Below are 20,336 nucleotides of genomic sequence, written 5' to 3' on the forward strand. Positions count from 1 at the left end.
AACTGTGATCCTCCCATTCCTACCCTCTCAAGTATTTATGATTACAAGTGTGAGCCACCAAAGCCTAGTTTTGTTTTGTTTTCTATAATATTGAGCCTCAATGTTACCATAGCATTAAAATGGAATACAAGATTAGTAAAAAAAAAAAGAAAGTTATATACAGTACTAAGACAAGAGCATGGCACACACAGTGTTATTTTGAATTTTAGCTCTCACTATTGACAAATGGTAAGCAATTTAAAAGGCAAAGCCCATGAACAGGAAATAGCAACTATATTATGGGTTAAGGCAATTTGCATAAAATCAAATTTAAACAAGTCAGCAATAAGGAACCAATTAATTTAGATATTGGGAAATCTCATTTTCTGGTCTCCAGATGTTATTTGATACACAACGACTTAATTATATTGCAGAGATCAATGGCACAACCAAAAACAAGTAGAACAACAATCTTAGAAAAACCAACATTTAAAAAACATTAATAAAATTCAGTGGCTATTTAGCGATTTAATAAATGAAAACATCACAATATCCCCCCAAATCATTCTTCTCAAAAGTAATAAATGGCACTACCCAAAGCCAGAAAAATTTTAGCATTACACATGTGTTATCTACTAGTATGTATTTGTAACTTAGGATTTTTCCCCTTTCCTTAAAGATACCACTTCAAAGACAATTGACTTCCAATGAACACAATCTTCTAGTTCCAGACACCTACACTGACAGCAGAAAAACTTTGAAAAGCTCAAAGGAGAAGAACTGCTGATTAGCTTTAAAACTGAATTAAAGTTTTTAGATAAGATGAAATACCCAAATAATGAAAAGCTTGGGGGGGGGGGCGGCACTGGGGGGGGGGGGGAGGAGAAGGATTGGGATTGGGGAGGAGGGGGGAGGCTGGGAAGGGATGTGAAGGGTAAACCAAAGGAGGAGGCTGCAATGCTTGGTAAGAAATGTACGCATTATCCTGCCCATGTAATTGTAACCCCTCTGTACAGTATGTTCACAAATAAAATTAAAAAAAAAAATCCAAATAATGAAAAGCTTAATGTAAAGCTTTCTCATTTATCATGCATTAGCACATGCACCCCATAATTATGATATCCCACAAGAGAAATTATACTTTCATAAAAATTTTTGCAAAACTTCAGTAAACTGTAAAGCTTTTAAAACAACAACAAATCTCGTAAAGAATGTAATGGGACCCATATTATATGAATTTAACTCAGTTTGGTTCCACTTGTCTCTAAGGATATATATTTACATCTACAAAACTGCCAAGATGTTAGGCTTTTAGAAGAGCCATAAACTTTAGAATGACTAATGGATGGATGGATGGATGGATGGACCATTGATGGACAGATGAATGGATGTCAGGCTGATGCATTTTTTAACTACTCTCTCTAAAAATTTTTTCAACTCAGTGTCTCAAAGAGAAAATGATAAAAAAGCATTTCAACATATAATACAATTATACAATATAACTACTATATAAGCTATATATTATTTGTAACATCTTTTTATAATATAATTGAGGTACTTTCTAAAATAATTTTCTCTATGTTGCCTAGGTTCATCTGGATGTTCTGAGATGTACTGATTCTCCCTGCCTCATACTCTAAACAGCTAGAATTACAGAGCCTGAATAATTTTTTTTTCAGCCCTGCCACAAATCTTTTATTAGGGCTTCTTTTAGCGCTATTACAGAATTACTGATGACACACCTAAAATCTTTGAAATGTCATTCCGCAAGCAAATTTTGGGATCGCTTTTTTTGAGGATCGCTTTTTAAGTCCAACAGCTTGATTCAACTGCTGACTGCCTGCCTAGAGAAAGAAAAGCATTTGCTGAGAAGATCATTTATCCTAGGTATTATCAATATGAATTGTCAAACTGTATATATTGTATCAATAAAAATACCAGGTTTACCATGGACAAAGCCAAGAAAACCAATGATGCCAGATATTGAATTTCTATTGCACTGTCCTTTGAACACATCAGCAGGAGGTATAAGCCTGAATAATTTTTTAAGGCTATAGTATTACATAAATGTGGCAGCTAATTTCATGGCTGTCATCTTATACTTGCAACATTAGTCATCATGTATCTTAAGTATTTAGCCAAGATCCCTCTCTAACAGATCTGAATAACCATTAGACTATTTTCTGCTAATAAAAAGATCCACATTTCACATAAACATGAAAAAGGGGATTCTTCAGTTTGAGGGGACTTTCTTTTTTGTAATAGAACTTTATTGTTATTATTAAGGGGTTGTACAGAGGGGTTACCGTTTCAGAAGTCGGGTAATGAGTACATTTCTTTTGGGACAATGTCACTGATTCTGTCACTTTCTCACAATTTTTACCTCTAGTTACTGACTACTACAAGTTTCATAGTTCATTTTTCACAGTATCTACTGAGTAGTATAATTGCATTTGTTCACTCTTCCTCCCTACATTTCTGCGCTCCACTCCCTTTGGCCTCTCTCAAAAGACAGAAAAACAAAACAAAACAGCCAGGCACTGATGGCTCACACCTGTAATCCTACTATTATGGAGGCTGAGATCTGAGAATTGCCATTCAAAGCCAGCAGAAGGGTCCATGAGACTCTTACCTCCAATTAATTAGCAGAAAACTGAAAGTGGAGCTGTGGCTCAAAGCAGTAGAGAGCTAGCCTTGAGTGAAAGAGCTCAGGGACAAAGACCAGGCCCTGAATCCAAGGCCACAACTGACCATCCTCTCCAACCCCTCCCCCCACCAAAACCACCAACGTGTTGCTATTTCCTGGAATCTGTTTCAGTAAACAATATTTTAAATGATCAGAGGCATTACACGTCTCCTAAGTCTGTCTGTGCATGAATGCCTAGAGTCTTAGATAATTTATCATGCTCCAGTATATTTTAGATCCAGGATCCACGTATGAGTGAAAACATGGGCAGTTTGTCTCTCTAAGCCTGGCTTACCTCACTTAACATGATTTGTTCTAGGTCCATCCATTTTTTGCAAATGACATAATCTTATTCCTTCTAATGGATAAGTAAAATTCCATTGTGTTTACCACATTTCTTTTATCTACTCATCTATTGCAAGGCATCTGGATTGTTTCCTTGACCATTGTGAATAGTACAGCAATGAACATGGATGTGTAAGTCTCTTTATGGTATCCTGACTTGTAATGCTCTGGGTAAATGTGCAGGAATGGTACGGCTGAGTCATAGGAAAGCTGTATGTTTAGTTTTTTGAGGACCCTTCAACTACCATCCAGAGTGGTTGTGCATATGTGAAGGGGCTTTCTTATCAACATAGGCTTGTGGGTAGATAGCCTCTCAATTAAAAACTATTTAAGAGCTGGAGGAATGGCTAGAAGTAAAGAACCCATCTAGTAAGTGCTCTGAGTTTAAGCCCCGTTATCCCTCCCCCAAAAAGAATTTCAAAAATGACTTATTGCCCTAGGTCAATACAGAATTTTACATTACCTACATGTTAAGTAACTCTCCAAGCTCCACCCCAACATCCTTCTGTAACAAAAATAGTATGGACATCAGATTGCTAAATTTGTAAGAAAGGGATGGGGCAAGCAGAAATAGAAAAGGGTTAATTCAAGTTACTTTTCAATTACAACTTTAAAAGGTTTTAGTCATATACAAAAATAAATATATAATAAATAAAATTATTTAATTCCAATAGCCACATAACTATTGTATTATATCAATGGTCCAGCCTTGAAAAGGCCACTTTTTATTGCCAATCTAAATATCTAAATACCAGCAATTAATCAAGTTAATATCATTTTATAAAGTAGTACAATTTTAATGCTCTGCTTTGAAAACTTCGATGAATTTTAGAGATTGTATACTATGCAATCATTTTATATTTAACCAATGTGAAAACACCTTGACTAAAAATGCCTGTGGGGAAAGTCTATCCATTCCAAAAGACAGATTTGCAAACAAACACGTTTGTCAGTAGCAAATATTAACAAATTATTTAGTACGTACACCAAATATGTAATTTGTTTTTTATACATAGAAATGTCAACTGTTTGATATAAATGTAACTACTTCTTAAAGATAATCAAAGAAAATCGCTAGGGAAATGATTTCTTTTCGTGTGCCCTGAACTTAGGTCCTCATAGCTGTCCCTAAGCTTATTTGCTCAAGGTCAACACTCTACCACTGGACCCACAGCTCCACTTGTTTTTTTTGGTTTTTTTTTGGGAGGGGGCAGGTTTGGTAGTTATTTGGAGATAAGAGTTACATAGACCTTCCTGCCCCGTCTGGCTTTGAACTGTAATTCTCATTTCTCAGCCTCCTGAACAGCTAGGATTCAAGCCATAAGCCATCAGTGCCAAACTGGGAAATTATTTCTAAAGTACTCAGAATGCTTCACTAACCAAATCCTGATATCAATTTAATGTAATAAACATATAATCTGGGCTCTAGTGGCTCACACCTGTAATACTAGCTACTTGGGAGGTTGACTGGTAGGATTACAGTTCAAGACCTACCAGGGCAGAGATATTATTCCAACCAGCAACCTGGCACAGTTATGGTACACCTGTCATCCTAGCTTTTCAGAGGTTGAGACTGCAATCTTCTGGCTAACACAAGCTAAGAAGTTTCCTAGACCATATCTCAACAGAAATAGTTGGTCTTGATGCCATGCACCTATCATCACAGCTACTGGAGGAAACATCAATAGGGAGACTGCAGTCCAGACTGGCTTAGGCAAAAAGCAAAATTCTATCTTAAAAATAAGCAGAGCAAAAAGGCCTAGAGATGTAGCTCAACCAACAGAGTGCTTGCACAAAACACTGATTTTAAACCCAAGTACTGCCCCTGCCAAAAAAAGAACCCATAATTTTTTTAATCAAGAGATGGAGATCAATCAGAAAAGAATCAAGTCATAACATTTATAATGAATGATAGTTACATAAAAATGTTCTGTCCAGTGACAGCAGTTCACACCTGTAATCCTAGCTACTCAGGAGGCTAAGACCTCAGGATCAAGGTTCAAAGCCAGCCCAGGCAAAAAAGTTCAGGAGACTCTTACCACCAATTAACCACCCAAAAAAGTCCAAAGAACATCTCTGGCTCAAGTGGTAGAGTGCTAGCCATGAGCACAGGGACAGCACTCAAGCCCTGAGTTCAAGCCCTAGTACCAGTACCAAAAAAAAAAAAAAAATAATAATCTATGCATCCTGATATCAAAATCTATTTAAAATCTACTATTTCAAGGCATAACTCAGGGAATATCAGTCTCCAATTTTTTCTCTTTTCTGGGATAGAGACCAAACTCAGGGCCTCCTTATGCTAGGCAAGAACCCTATCACTAAGCTACATCTGCAGTCTTTAATTTTTTTGAGACAGAATCTCACAATATGGCCTTCTAACTTCATATCTTCCTGTGTAAGCCACCTGAAAGCTGGGATTAATAAATTTGTACCTCTACACCCAGGGTGATAAAGTATGTATCTTCCAAATATCAGCAAACAAAATATTAATGTTAAAAATAAGTTAATTCTTTAACAGTTGCTTTTTTGAGGAATTTTCTGTTTGTTGATTTGAGTTTGTTTTATGGTAGTACTGTAAACTCAAGGCCTTAAATTAAGCCACATTTCTAACACAATTTAATTCTTTTCAAATACACAATATACAAAATTTAAAGGATACTGATCTGTCTGTGGTCTTCGAAAATTCTCTGGAAGATTGGCTTCATAGAGTAGTCTTGCTTTAGTATTTCCCATATCTTGCATGCACTATAAGAAAAATTATTTTCATTACTCACGTGAACATTAAAAATTCCTATATATGTAGACATGAACACATATACAAATTCCAGTCAACAGTAATTGTTTCTACACATACTCTTTTTAATAAATTAAATCGTAATTATGAAATTACCCAAATTCTTTAGAAGCACTATTTGTATTTTTCTACCTATGTGGATTCAATTTCATGATTACACTCACTACTTCCTAAAAAAGAAGTTCCTGACAGTTTGTAGGGAGTTCTATTTTCAAAAATTATTTTCAAAAATTGAAAAATGCTGTCATATCTGGGGCTAACAACCCAAGGTAAAACTTGAACTTCAATATACTCTAGGATTTTCATAACTTACAATCAAGACCTCCATATAAGCCAGTCAAGATACAATGCTGACCTAAAATTCTACAAAAGTGGTTTTGTTTCTTTGGAGTTAACCATTTGAGTCTGATGAAAAGTTTTTCCCACCAAAAACAAAAATAAATAGAACAAAACAAGAAAGAAAAGAAAACAGCATGATGCTTGATAGCACAATTGCTCACAGAGCCATGTTACAGTTTGGATCTGTACTCCCCAAAAGCCATGTGTTAAAAGTCACCATAGAGGTACTGCTGGGAGGTAGTGGAACTTTTAGGTCAGCTCACAATGGAGTTTCCTAGGGGTGTGCCCTTTAAGAGGACTGTGAAGCCCTAGTCTCTTTCCCAGCTCATGATAATAAGCAGTTTGCTAGGCTACACACTCCTATCACCACTACTCATCACCTTCATCAAAGGTCAAATTATGCAGAACTGTAAGTTAAACAAGTCCTTCCTCTTATAAATTAAGTGTGCCTCTAGTATTTCATTATGAAAATGACTAAATACAAACCTTTCTCCTAAAACCTAAGAATTAACTCATGAGATATAAATCTATTTAATAATGATTTCATTAATTCGTTTCACTATCATCTAGGAGTGATGACTAAAAATACTTCCTTGATATTACTAGAAACTCAATGTAAGAACTGCAAGTAAAATACGATAATTTATCACATCATTTACAAGGAACTTAAAATATTTTTAGTATGGGGGAAAGTGGCAGAAAATTAACTAGGGGGTAACACTGTTCAAAAGAATTGTATTTATTACCTTAGTTATGTAACTGTAACCAATCTGTACATTACCTTTACAATAAAAATTTTAAAAATACTGTAGTAACAGAAAGATTGTTTTTTATGATATGTTCTTATTTCCCCAGATTCCCAGACACATATCCCCAAGTGTTCTAACAGATTACTTAAGTTCTCCTTCCTTCAAATAAGAAAATATATGATGACTTTTCTCCCAACTGAGTCTTAAAAAAAAAAAAGCCTGGCAGCATCATTAAAAAGAGCTCTTATAAAGCACAGTCACTACTATGTATTATAAAGGAGGTATAAGGTATTTTACATTTACAGAAAACAAAAGAACAAAAAGGAAAGAAAATACAAACAGCAAAAAAGAAAAAAAAAACAATATACATCAACTTTCAGACATCTATTCCATCTTGCATCAATATAAGTATTCTGTCAGAACTTTAGATTTCTAAGTAATTTCTCTAGAGATCAAAACAAAGTAAAGGAACAAGAATAGAAAGTAAGAGAGATTATAAACAACCAAAGGGGGGAAAAGGATTTTTATAATTTTGTCCTCCAGATGAAATAGATACTAAGTCAAAAATAACTTGAAGCCAGATGTCAGCAGCTGATTAATTAATTAATTAATCCTAGCTACTAGGGAGACTGAGATCTGGAGGATCAAGGTTCAAAGCCAGCTTGAGCAGGGCACCAGCTAAACAAGCAAGCCAGGCAAATGGAAAGACCTGAAGTAAAAGTCCAGAGTTTACCCTATCCCACTTTTGCCTTCTCTCTCCTCCCCCCGACCCCCCACAAAGTAACTGGAGCTTTAAGACTAAGATGAAAACAAATTCTCTAATTTGAGCTTTATAATTATAAGAGGAAAGCAAATTCTCTAATGTAAAACTGTTAAGTGGAAAGTCATAGGCCTGTTTTATATCATGATAGGAACTGGTTTGAGTAAAGCTATTATGTAATTCTGTATGGGGAATTCTAAGAAAATCCAACACCAGTTACCTTGCTGGGGGAAAAAAAGTTCCCATATTAAGCATTCAAATGATGCTGCATGTTTATGCCATGGCATAATTTAGAAGCAGAGATTAGTAAATTATCTAATTTTAAAGACATTAAACATTTGGAAAGAACTAAAAAAAAAGTCTCTTAGTTTACAGTTACAATTAATCAAAAAAATAATTTAAATACAATTCACAGAAACTATAAAGGTAAAAAACTGCGAGTATTCATTTTTGCTGGAAATTTCAACAAAAATATGAAAACTAAAATCTATTATATATATACACACACCATATCTCATCCACTATATTTATTCATATTATCATTCTGAAATATTAATACATCCCATAATTTATATTTACTATATTATGAAAAAGGCCTAAACATTTCAACATTTTGCCAGTGCATATTTACAGTATACTAAATTACTTAACATTATTGTAGTGATGTCAAGTATCATAATTAGACAATAGGGAAAATAAAAGACAACAAGATCTGAAAGGGAGAGCTGACAAGGAACAATGAGCCATTTCCATGAAAGTCATTCCTTAAAGTGAATGGTGCAGTTGTATCTGTTAGCAGTCTAAGGAAAAGCAGACTCAATGACATCACCAATAGAAGTCATTTGTTGAGATAAAGAAGATACTGATACGCTCAGTTTCTATGTTTCTAAATGCAGAATAAAGATGTTATGTAAGGAAGAATCCAGAAGTGTTAGCTTCAGTCAAGATAAAGGTAAAAAGTGGAGCCATTTGGAGATAAAAGAGCAGGGGCTCTACTCAGGAGGCTGAGATCTGAGAGTTGGGGTTCAAAGGCAGCCAGGGCAGGTGAGACTCTTAACTCCAATATACTATTCAGAAAAGGCTGGAAGTGGTACTGTGGCTCCAGTGGTAGAGCACCAGCCTTGAGTACAAAGAGGCTCAGGGACAGAGCTCAGCCCCTGAGTTCAAGCCCCATGAATGGCAAAAAAAAAAAAGGAAAAAAGAAAAGAAACAAATAAGAAGAACCAACAGAAATAAGAATTTGAAGTCACTGTCAGTACCTGCAAACACACTATTGAATGAAATAGCAAGGCCAGCTGTATGGCAAGTTAATGATTAATTCCTCTAAGAATAAAATTTGATTTTTTCCCCTTTGTTATATGATTCCAAAGTCTTGAAAAAGCAAAGCTATCAAGACACAAAAGTTTTTCAAGGTATAGTTTCTCTTTGTCTTAGATTAGGTTGACTAATGTCAAATACAGTTCATTCCAAGCTTAATGTCTATATCTGATACATTTGGTTCCAAGACTTTCCATTTTTGCATCCCCTCCTTTTCTTAGTACCTTCGTCCTATTTGCCCTGTAATGTTCCTGCACTACATCCTCAAATGCTAAAAAGTACCTAGTCAGCAGACATTTACAGTGTAGCTAGCATTAATAATGTAGTGGTATCTTAGGAAGCTATCTACATAGTTTGCACAAATCTGAATTTATATACTTGTTGACTGAAATATCCTAAGCAATTGTTTTTAAAAATAGGAGCAGTGGAAAAAATAATAGAATACCATATACTGTAAGTTACATTGAAATTAGGCCTTTCACATTCTAGATGGCAAAATATAAGACCTGAAAATAATCAACAAACTCTTAAGCATTAATGCTTAAAATAAGAATGAAGTACATCTATGATAAATCTAAACACAAGAATTAACACTATTCAAAATAAAACTCTTCTATCCAATTTTCTAAAAAACAAATTTGGAGAAAGAATCTGAAATCCAATTCAAAGATTTTTGCACAATACTATATACTACCTGTATGTTTATATATTTAAACATAAAATATATCAGAATAACTACAAAGAAACTAACAATTTGGTTATTTAGCATACCTAATTACTAAAACTAATAATATGATTGCTTCTTTGGAGAAAAACTACATAATTGAGGGCAGAATTGAAAGAAAAGTATTTCCTCTATAATTTTGTACTTTTAGAGGTTTCACAATTTCTATGTATTTCCTAGAACAACAAAAAAAAAATTACTCTACATTGCTTCTAAATAAAATCTAGATGGAGTTTGGCTAGGTAGACAAGTACCTTCTGAATCAAAACAAGGAGACCACCTCCTTCTAAGAAAAGTAGTCTTCTGTTGGGTCAAAACAGTTACAACTAAAACCAAAGATAGACAAAATTTTTAAATCTCATATAAATAGTTATTACACTCACACTACATTCCAATCATTAATATGGCATTTATTCCTCAGTGTCATAATCTTAAAAACAGACTGCAGCTGCTGAAGACCAAAATTTTCTTAATATTTTAGAGTATTTGTGAAGAAGGGAAGAGGCTATTTGCCCTATTTTCACTAAAATCTTTGAAAAGACAACTGCTTTAGTTAAATGTATATATTTTTAAAAAATCACTTATTTAAAAAGGAGTTAATATTGATGGTCCCTGGATAAGTTCTTCATGTCAGTTGACTCACCTCTACTACCTCTTGAAATTTTCCAGAATAGTTCTCTATCTTCCTCTCAAAAGCCACCAGGATTTCTTGCATAGGAGCAAGCCTTTCAGGACTGGTTTCAAGATCTTTTGGATTCCAGCTGCTGGAAAAGAAGGGCCACCATTTTTGGTCTCAGGAACTCTTTGGAAATAATTAACACAGAGTCCACTCCTTCATTTTCATGAAATTATTTTTAGGGAGACTTTTTTTCTTTGTTTAAATTTGCTACTACAAATTCAGAATATACATTTAAAAAATAAAAAAGCAATGAAATCAAACACTTGTAACAAAATTGGACAAGTTTTAAATCACAGTCTTTTATGACCTCTATTTACTATGAGATTCACATTAATTAAGTCCAGAAATAAACAACCTTTACCCTACTTGTTTAAGGCCCTACTCAGGAGTTAAGATTCCCTTCAGTCAGAAGTCTTAGTAACTTTTCTCTTACAGACTTTCCTCCATGTATCATCCCTAGTATCATTATTATAGTTTAAAGATCTAGTCATTAATTTCCTAGGCTATGGCACAAAATGGTTCATCAGATTTATCTTCTCAAAAGGAACATCAGATGTTGTTTTTCCACTTATTAAACAAAAGTAGAAGGTCCCTATTCTTTGCTTGTCTTATCTTCTATCACCAAACCCATGCCAACTGTAACTTTTACCTTCATCCTCCAGACACATAACAACATCCAGCATGTTCATCACACAATACTACCTTATATTCTCAAAAACAGCATGCTTCTTTATGAGGGCTCTGGTGGTTCATGCCTATAGCCTAGCTACTTGGGTAGCTGAGATTTGAAGATCAAGGTTCAAAGCCAACCCAGGCAGAAAAGTCCACGAGACTTGTATCTCCAATTAACTACCAGAAAGCTCAAAGTGAAGGTATGGTTCAAATGATACAGAATGAGTCTTTAGTGAAAAAGCCAAGTGCACTGAGCTCTGAATTCAAACCCCAGTACAATCACAAAGAAAGAAAAATAAAAACTGTATGAGTACTATAAGACTAATGAGACAGCATTTAAATGCTAAAATTTTAATATGACTAAATAATGTAATTTTAAAGACAATACTATTAATAGCTTGGTGAACATCATTCGCCTTTTAATCTGGTGACTACTTTTGTAGTCCTTCTATCGACTATTAGATTCCTACAAAGCAAAAGTGACTATAATTCTAAAATATTATGTTCAATTAAACAATAATAATTGCTTTCAAGATTATCCACTCATATATGCATTCATTCAATACATCTAATAATTTCCTACTAAACAGAATATAAGGAAATAAGTCCCTATCTCCAAGTAACTTAATATTTCTTTAGTTATATTTACAGCTACTTAAATTTTCATTACTTTGACCCAAGAATATAGCAATTACTAGCAACAGAAAATTCTCAAATATGTAACTTAACTTACTGGCTTAAATGGATGCTAGTGGCTCACATCTACAATTCTAGCTAGTCAGGAGATGGAGATCTGAAGATTATGACTCACAATTGTCCATGAGCCTCATCTCCAATTAAGCACCAAAAGAAAAGGCTGGAAGTGGAGCTGTCGCTCAAGTGGCAGAACTCTAGCCTTGAGCACAAAATTCAGGAAGAAAGCCCAACCCTGAGTTCAAGTCTCAGGACTGGTGAGTATACACACTGGTGTACGCGCGCGCGCGCGCGCGCGCGCGCACACACACACACACACACACAGATACGCGTGCGCACGCACGCACACGCACACACACAAAGATACAAACTGGCTTTATTGAAAGTTTAATCTTTAAAAACTAGAGGAGGGCTGGGAAGTTGGCTCAGTGGTAGAGCGCTTGCCTTGCATGCATGAGGCCCTGGGTTCGATTCCTCAGTACCACATAAGCAGGAAAAAAAAGCCGGAAGTAGCCCTGTGGTTCAAGTGGTAGAGTGCTAGCCTTGAGCTGAAGAGCTGAGGGACAGCGCCCAGGCCCAGAGTTCAGGCTCCATGACCAGACCAAAAAAAAATAAATAAGTAACAAGAGGAATAAGAAAACATAAGGCATAACCTTGCAATAACTTGCACATAAAATCTTAAAAATTTGACAGTCTTTCAAACAAATTATTTTTAAAAGAGGCTTATGAAGCCTCACAGATTACATTTTGTTATAAACAGTACTTTTATTTCTTCACTCACTTTTCACATGTACATAATACGTAGACCCAATGCTGCCAGGTGCCTCCATTCTCTGCTCTTCTGTGGAGACACATTTAGTGATCTTGGAATGGTTTACTATCAACAAACTCTTAATCAACTTAAAAAATATATGCACAGCCAGGCACTGATGGCTCATGCCTATAGTTCTAGCTACTCAAGAGACTGAGATAAGAGGGTCGCAGTTCAAAGCCTGCCCAGGCAGGAAAGTCCATGGAACTTGCCTCCAATTAACCACCAGAAAACCAGATGTAGCACTGCAGCTCGAAGTGGTAGGGGGCTAGCCTTGAGGAAAAAGGCTCAGGAACAGGGCCCACATCCTGAATTCAAGCCCCGCAACAACAAAAGTAAAAAGGTATGTATCAGATTTTTTTCAAAGTTGATACAAGTAGAATGATTAATTTTCCCACAAAAGAAGGAAAAAAAGTTTTGAGCGGACACTTCTTTAATGTGTACCAAAAATTGTTAGCCCTGCCTGGTTCAATACGCAACTACAAAATTTATCTAAGGACCAAACCTTACGAAATTAAACAGTGTTATGACATACTGGTCAAATGTTGTTAAATTATGAAGTTCTCCAAATTAGCCTTTGTAACTATAATTATATTCTATTGAATATTGCTTGTCATGGAAATTCTGTAATAAGAAAAGACAGTCTTTGAGCTTCCTAAAACCTCACTAAAAAATAGACCTAAACATTAGATATTTATAACAAAACTAGGCAACTACTGGGAATCAGAGGCTCATACCTTTAATCCTAGCTACTCAGGAAGCTAAGGCCTAATTCAATGCCTGCTCAGGCAGAAAATTCTGTAAGACTTCATCTTCTATTAACCAGAAAAATGCAAGACCAGAGGCTCAGCTCAAGTGGTAAAGCAACAGTGATAAGCAAGCAAGGGCCCTGAATTCCAGCCCTGGTATAGACTTAAAGAAAAACTGACTGGTTATCCCATTCTAATACCAAATTGTGATCAATGACGGACAAACGGTTAACATGTACTAGAACTTCCTGACGATTGCAATTCATGGGAAGTAAAATAAAGCAAAATAATTAAGAGATGTGTAAACTAGAAATCACTGTAGAACAATTTTCTTAAAGTATGTACTATTTTTATCCAGTCCAACAATTAAAGAAGGGAGAAAGAATAGTCACATTGAACTCTTAACTAACCAAGATACCCTTCCAGGATACAGCTCCTACTAAGAACAAAATCCTAGGAAGGAACTGACTCAAATTCAGCAGGGTAGAAGATCCAGATAAAAGTGAGAAAAGGGAATATAAGAAGCAACTGGCTTTATTTTTTAAGCATTACGGGAAAATAAGGAGAGAAATGCGCCAAACTCTAAAAGCTAGCTTGAGTACCACTTTTAAAAGTAAAAGAAAACTAATGTTATATGAAAAATGTTAACAGAACAAAAATAAGGACTGATTTCATAAGAAATTTCAAGAAAAAAAGGAAGTAATATAATATCTCTACAATAAAACCAATTCAGGAAAAAATATGCCTACAAAATTGTGACCTACTAATTAATGAGCTAAAGATTATGAATACAGCTAATTAACAGATAAATATAAATTATGAAAAACAACTAAATTACAAAGTTAAAAACATTCAAAATTGAAAATTAAATTTTATGTTTTCCTGACTTCTCTCATTTTAATTTTAAATTTTATGTTTTCCTGACTTCTCTCATTTTAGAGTAATGAAAAAAGGTTAAAAAATTAATATTCAATATGTAGGTAGAAGAGTAACCAAAGGACTAGGGCTGACGGCACAATTCAGCAGAAGAGCACCAACACAGCCCAAAGGCCCTGAGATAAAGCCCAAGTTAACACCAAAACATAAACACTTTTAAAAATCTAAAATGAAACAATATTAAAAGCTGTAACATAAAAAATTCAACTACATAAAGGAATACAGTGTGTATAGGAAGTTTTTGCCTAAAAGAAATCAATTTTATTTTTAGAGATAAAGACAATTTAAATAGAAAAGGATGAAAAGATACACTACACAACACTGAACAAAGGAAAGTTGCAGTGACTGACAAGTATATACCAACTATATGCCTACTGTACCTACTGTATAACCTATTGTACAACAAAACATGAGCCAACTGTTCCTTCAAATTTTTCCAGTAACCTCATTAGAAAATAAAAGCAGGTAAAACCTGCAAAAACTGTAACTTATCTTACTTTCATCCAGATTTTAAAAACGTAAAAACTTTTGCTAGCCTTGAACTCAGGAGCACAGGCCTCAAACACATAAATTACTTTTAGGAAAAGTTGAATTACTTTCATTCAAAGGCTGATAATGAAAATGTTTCTGAAATGCTGAAGTAACCAAAAAGGGCTCAGTATATAAAGAATCTCAGAAATGAGACTTTCTTTCAGTCATCTAAACCAATCTCCATATGCCTACTAAATGTTTAAATCCCAACAACACATTTCCCACTGGTTCCCAGAGAAGCATAGTAACAAAATTATTCTGAATGTGTCAAGAAAAATAAAGTTAGGGCTGGCAATGTGGCTTAGTGGTACAGTGCTTGCCTAGCATGCATGAAGCCCTGGGTTTGATGCCTCAATATCACACAAACAAAAAAGACCAGAAGTGGTGCTGAAGCTCAAATGGTACAATGCTATGAGTTCAAGCCCCAGGACTGGCTAAAAAAAGAAACAAAATGTTAAGAGCGTTGAGAATATCAAGAGTAAGCTAAAGTCCTGGAGACAAGGTAAGGCAACCGAAGAATTAATAGTTACTTGAAGCCAGGTGCTAGTGGCTCAGCCTATAATATTAGCTACTTAGGAGGCTGACATCTGAGGATGGAGTTTTGAAGGCAGCCCAGGAAGGAAAGTCCATGAGATTCTTATCTCCAATTAACCACCAAAAAAAGCCATAAGTGCAGCTGTGACTCAAATGGTAGAACACTATTCTTGAGTAAAAAAGTTCAGGGACAGTGCCTAGGCCCTGAGTTCAAGTCCCAAGCACATATGCACATGCATGCTCACACGTAACTGAACGCAAAGGCATACATATGTGGCTCAACTGGCCTAGCAGTTTAAGGCCTAGCAATGTCAAAAAGTAAACACAAATAATTTTTTAACACTAATAAATTTTAAAAAGCATCATAAAGAATAACCAGGTTTTAAGACTAATGACATTATTTTATTGTCTATCAAATTACAAGTAAGATAAGAACACAGGGAAAAATACTAACACTGTACTTTATAAAGCACTATACTGTAAATGGAAAATACAATGTCATAAATATATTTTTAAAAAATAAAATAAAAATGTCTCACATTACTATCACTATAGTCACAATTCCCATTGAAGCTTAATAAACTAATTTCAAAAATCCTTTTTCCTGTTTCCATATGAATCATAGATTAATTCTGATATTCCTCTCTATTCTACTGTTACATAAGGTTTTAGCTGGGGGAAAAAAATGGGAAAAAACTGATAGTCATAACTATTCCTTTTTCTTTTTCTTTCTGAGTGACATCTGTCACTCAGTTAACCGTCAGCTTTCTTTATCAAGCAATTTCCATAAAGAAATATTTTTAATTATTTCACAAGTTATTAAACACAGATAAATAGAAATGTAATATAAGAATTGAGATTCTAATGTCTTGAAATCAGCCTAGCTGGCTAATTCCAGCTTCAGAATACACAACTTAATTTGGATTCTAGAGGCCAGAGGAGGTGGCTTATACCTCTAATCCCAGCTACTGAGGATGCAGAGATCAGGAGGATTTCCAGTTTGAGGTCAGCTAAGACAAAAAGTTTGTGAGACCCAGTCTCAATCAAAAACGATGAAGCTCAAGTTAGTGGTCCTAACTACTTGGGACACATAAATAGCTACTTGGGACATGGTCCAAGTGGACTATAGCAAAAATTGGAGACTACTAGAAACATAAACCAGAAATGAATGGTACAGTATCTAACTAGGAAATAGAAGACCCTAAGTTCAAGCATTGGATTTCTATTCCTTCCCCATATCTACTATTTACATCTGGCATGGGTCCTATATGTAAGTGCCCTGGCTTCTAGCATGGTAGGCTCAGGAGCCATGACAGACAAGAAACTGTGGAAGAAAATAAAGCAAGCATATAAAAAAGATACACAAATACCACAAGCATTGCAATCATACCTCCTTTTCATCATCTTCTTTCAACCATGACTGATTGAATACAGGGCCTGAACTCAATCCCACCTCAAGTCTGACCTGTTCTGCTTTTCCATCAACCTTCAGCTGTTGTGTTGTACTGCAAGAAGTTAGCTCACTGTTCCCCATTTCATTCCTACCTGAGCCATATCCTGTCATGTGTCCAAACTGGGTAAAATGGAAAAAGGATAACTAGGGAAAATGGGGAGAGAGGATAGCTATGGGCTAGAAAAAGCCACCTTCTCCCTGCTTGATAGATCTTAAAACTAAAGAGTTTTTTAGCAGGGGAGCTGTTTTTTGAAGATGATGAGACATCTGTAGATAAAGATCTATAAAGTATGACTTTCTTAAGGTTTTCTTTCATAATACTTGGGTTGTAAGGTTTTGTGGAAATTTCATTATGACAAAAAAACCTGTATTTTTGTATTGGTGGCACATAAAGAGATTTTAAGCAGGTAACATGTTTCCTTCAAGTAGATCTTTGATTGACTGCAGTAACTACAAGTCTGATATTAAAATCCATATGGTGGGCTGGGAAGGTGGCTCAGTGGTAGAGCGCTTGCCTTGCATGCTCAAGGCCCTGGGTTCGATTCCTCAGCACCACATAAGCAAAAAGAAACAAGCAGGAAATGGCGCTGTGGCTCAAGTGGTAGAGCGCTAGCCTTGAGCTGAAGAGCTGAGGGACAGTGCCTAGGCCCAGAGTTCAGACCCCACAACCAGACCCAAAAAAAAAATAAAAATAAAAATAAAATAAAATCCATATGGTCTGGAATATCATTCCTATTTCAGGTTCTACTCTCATTCTTCAACTTTCAGTCTAAACCAAGCTTATTTTTCCAGCTGAAAAAACAAACAGATGAGCATCAAATCATATATGGCATATTGTCCAATGTAGACATACTATTAAATGTATATTATCTGTGTAGAACATAAACCACAATAAAAGAATCTTAATGAGAAATTACTTTTTAAAAAATAATTTTAGTTCTAATAAAATCAAAAAGTTTGGTAGATAAGTTATTCTTGGAAAAATAAGCACACATGCTGAGTGATGATAACTGAATCCTAACTACTCAGGGAAGAGAATAATAGTTCAAAACTTGGGCAGAAAAGTCTGAGACTCCATCTTCAAAATAACCAGTAAAACACTGGATAGACTGGAGAGTGTGGCTCAAGTGGTAGAGTACTAGTCTTGAGCAGGAATTTAAGAGTATGAAGCCCTGAGGTCAAGTGTCAGTGCCAGAACAAAAACATAAATAGTATAGCTGGGTGCTGGTGGTTCTCAGATGTAAGTCTAGCTACTCAAGAGGCTGAGATCTAAGGACTGCAGTTTGCAGTCAACCCAGGTAAGATGCTTACCTCCAATAAACTACTATGAAGTCCAAAGTGGAGCTGTGGCTCATGTGGTAGAGTGCTAGCCTTAAGCAAAAGAATCTAAGGGGCAGCACCCAGGCCCTGAGTTCAAAGCCCCAAGACTGGCAACAAAACATAGAGAAATAAACAAACAAGTATACAGCTAGGGGAAACAATGGCTCACATCTGTAATCCTACTCAGGAGGCTGAGATTTAGAAGATAGATGTACAAAGACAGCCCAAGCAGTCCTTTCTGCACGAAAAACTCCATCTTAAAAATAACCAAAAACAGTTGGTGTGGAAGTGTGACTCAAGTGATAAGAACATCAAGCAAGCAAGCAAACTCTAAGTTCAAGAAAGAAATTATGGGTTACAAAATCACTTGCTAAGTAACCCTGAGGCTATAACCTTTATCACTAGTTACATTATACAAACACACATATAATCAAGAATTAAAAAATTATTTGATTGCTAGACTGGGCTTGAAGATTAAATCATGTTCCCATATTTAGTAATAAACTATTTTACATAACCAAAACTAAGTCTTAGTTTTGAAAATGAGAAACATAAGTATCATGGTGATAGGGGGAGTAGAGGGAGATACAGAGTGTAGTAAAAATTATTTCTCTCTCATCAGTAAATACCTCTCAAACATTTTTCTTTTTGCAGGTCCTGGGGCTTGAACTCTGGGCCTGGGCACTGTAACTGAGCTTCTTTTGCTCAAGGCAAATGCTCCACCACTTGAGTAGACTATTGGAGATGAGTCTCACAGTTTCCTGCTCAGGCTAGCTTCAAACCACGATCCTCAGATTTCAACCTCCCAAGTAGCTATGATCACAGGTGTGAGCCACCATCACTCAACCCAAACAAACAGCATCTTATACATGTGAATATGGAAGAGTAAATCATGTCTTAATTATCAGTTCTCCAAATCTGAATAAAGAATCTGAGTAAGCTGGAATGGCCTTCAAAAGACAGCCATTTCAAGGTGCTTGTCCTGGAGAGATCTGACTAGAAATTGGCACAAAGGAACTTTCTAGGGTAGAGAAAATGAAGCATGGTGCTAGTCACATAGCAGAAGCATTAAGACTTATAAAATGCACTGAAACCTATGAACCATTCTTTAAAAAGTAATAAATGATCTGAACACTGATGGCTTACACTAGAGTCAAGGTTCAAAGCTAGCCTGGGCAGAAAGCCCATGAGACTCACCTCTAATAAACTACCTCAAAAAAAGTGAGGGGCTGGGAAGGTGGCTCAGTGGTAGAGCGCTTGCCTTGCATGCTTGAGGCCCTGGGTTCAATTCCTCAGCACCACATAAGAAAAAAGAAAAAAGCCGAAGTGGAGCTGTGGCTCAAGTGGGTGGCAGAGCACTAGCCTTGAGCTGAAGAGCTGAGGGACAGCGCCCAAGCCCAGAGCTCAGGCCCCACAACCGGACCCAAAACAAAAAAAAAAGGTGAAAGTAGAGCTGTTGCTCAAGTGGTACAGCACTAGCCTGGAGTAAAAAAGAAGTTCAGAAACAGCACCTAAGCCCTGAATTCAAGCCCCAGAAACCAGCATTTAAAAAAAAAAACAAAAACAAAAGTAATCAATGGTAGAACTACTTAAAGATAATAAAAATAGGGGCTGGGAAGGTGGCTCAGTGGTAGAGTGCTTGCCTTGCATGCATGAGGCCCTGGGTTCGATTCCTCAGCACCACATAAGCAAAAAGGAAAAAGCCGGAAGTGGCACTGTGGCTCAAGTGGTAGAGCGCTAGCCTTGAGCTGAAGAGCTGAGGGACAGTGCCCAGGCCCAGAGTTCAAGGTCCCACGACCAGACCAAAAAAAAAAGATAATAAAAATACATTTTTAAAAAGCATAAAGAAAGTATACTTTAGAAGTTCTTTGAAATGCTTATTTTAACTAAATAAAATACTAACATAAAGCTTTTTGAATGAATACATAAAATATTTTTTTTTAAAGTAATAAGCCAGTCCTAGTGGCTTACATCAGTAATCCTACTCAGGAGGCTGAAACCTGAGGTTCAAAGCCAGTCCAGGCAGAAAAGTTCCTGAGGCACTTATCCCCAATTAACCACTAAAAAACCAGAAGTGGTGCTGTGGCTCAAAGTGGTAGAGCACTAGCCTTGAGCAAAAAGGCTCAGAGATAGCACCCATGCCCTGAATTCAAGCCCCATGACTGACCAAAAAAGAAAAAAGTAATGAAATGAATGATATACCAAGATACAGAAATGGACAATAATGAATTACCTAGCACCATAGGAAATAAGAAAGACATGCTC

The 20,336-nt window shown here is 35.9% G+C and overlaps 1 protein-coding gene and 1 pseudogene across 4 annotated transcripts in view; both read right to left on the minus strand.

Moving 5' to 3' along the window:
• Positions 1 to 20,336, minus strand: part of Smap1 (small ArfGAP 1) — a 121,375-nt gene that overhangs the window by 67,831 nt on the left and 33,208 nt on the right. For 3 of the 4 annotated variants that reach the window (XM_042687084.1, XM_042687083.1, XM_042687085.1), the window contains exon 3: positions 5,670 to 5,755. In XM_042687084.1, coding sequence (XP_042543018.1) covers positions 5,670 to 5,755 — 86 coding nt within the window. Of the gene's footprint in view, positions 1 to 5,669; positions 5,756 to 10,336; positions 10,458 to 20,336 lie in introns of all 4 variants that reach the window. The other variant, XM_042687086.1, reaches the window with a different exon arrangement.
• LOC122114002 lies at positions 1,898 to 2,013 on the minus strand (annotated as a pseudogene).

This window comes from Dipodomys spectabilis, unplaced genomic scaffold, assembly GCF_019054845.1.
Source record: "Dipodomys spectabilis isolate Male_0828 unplaced genomic scaffold, ASM1905484v1 ptg000102l, whole genome shotgun sequence".
Taxonomy (NCBI): Eukaryota; Metazoa; Chordata; class Mammalia; order Rodentia; family Heteromyidae; genus Dipodomys; species Dipodomys spectabilis.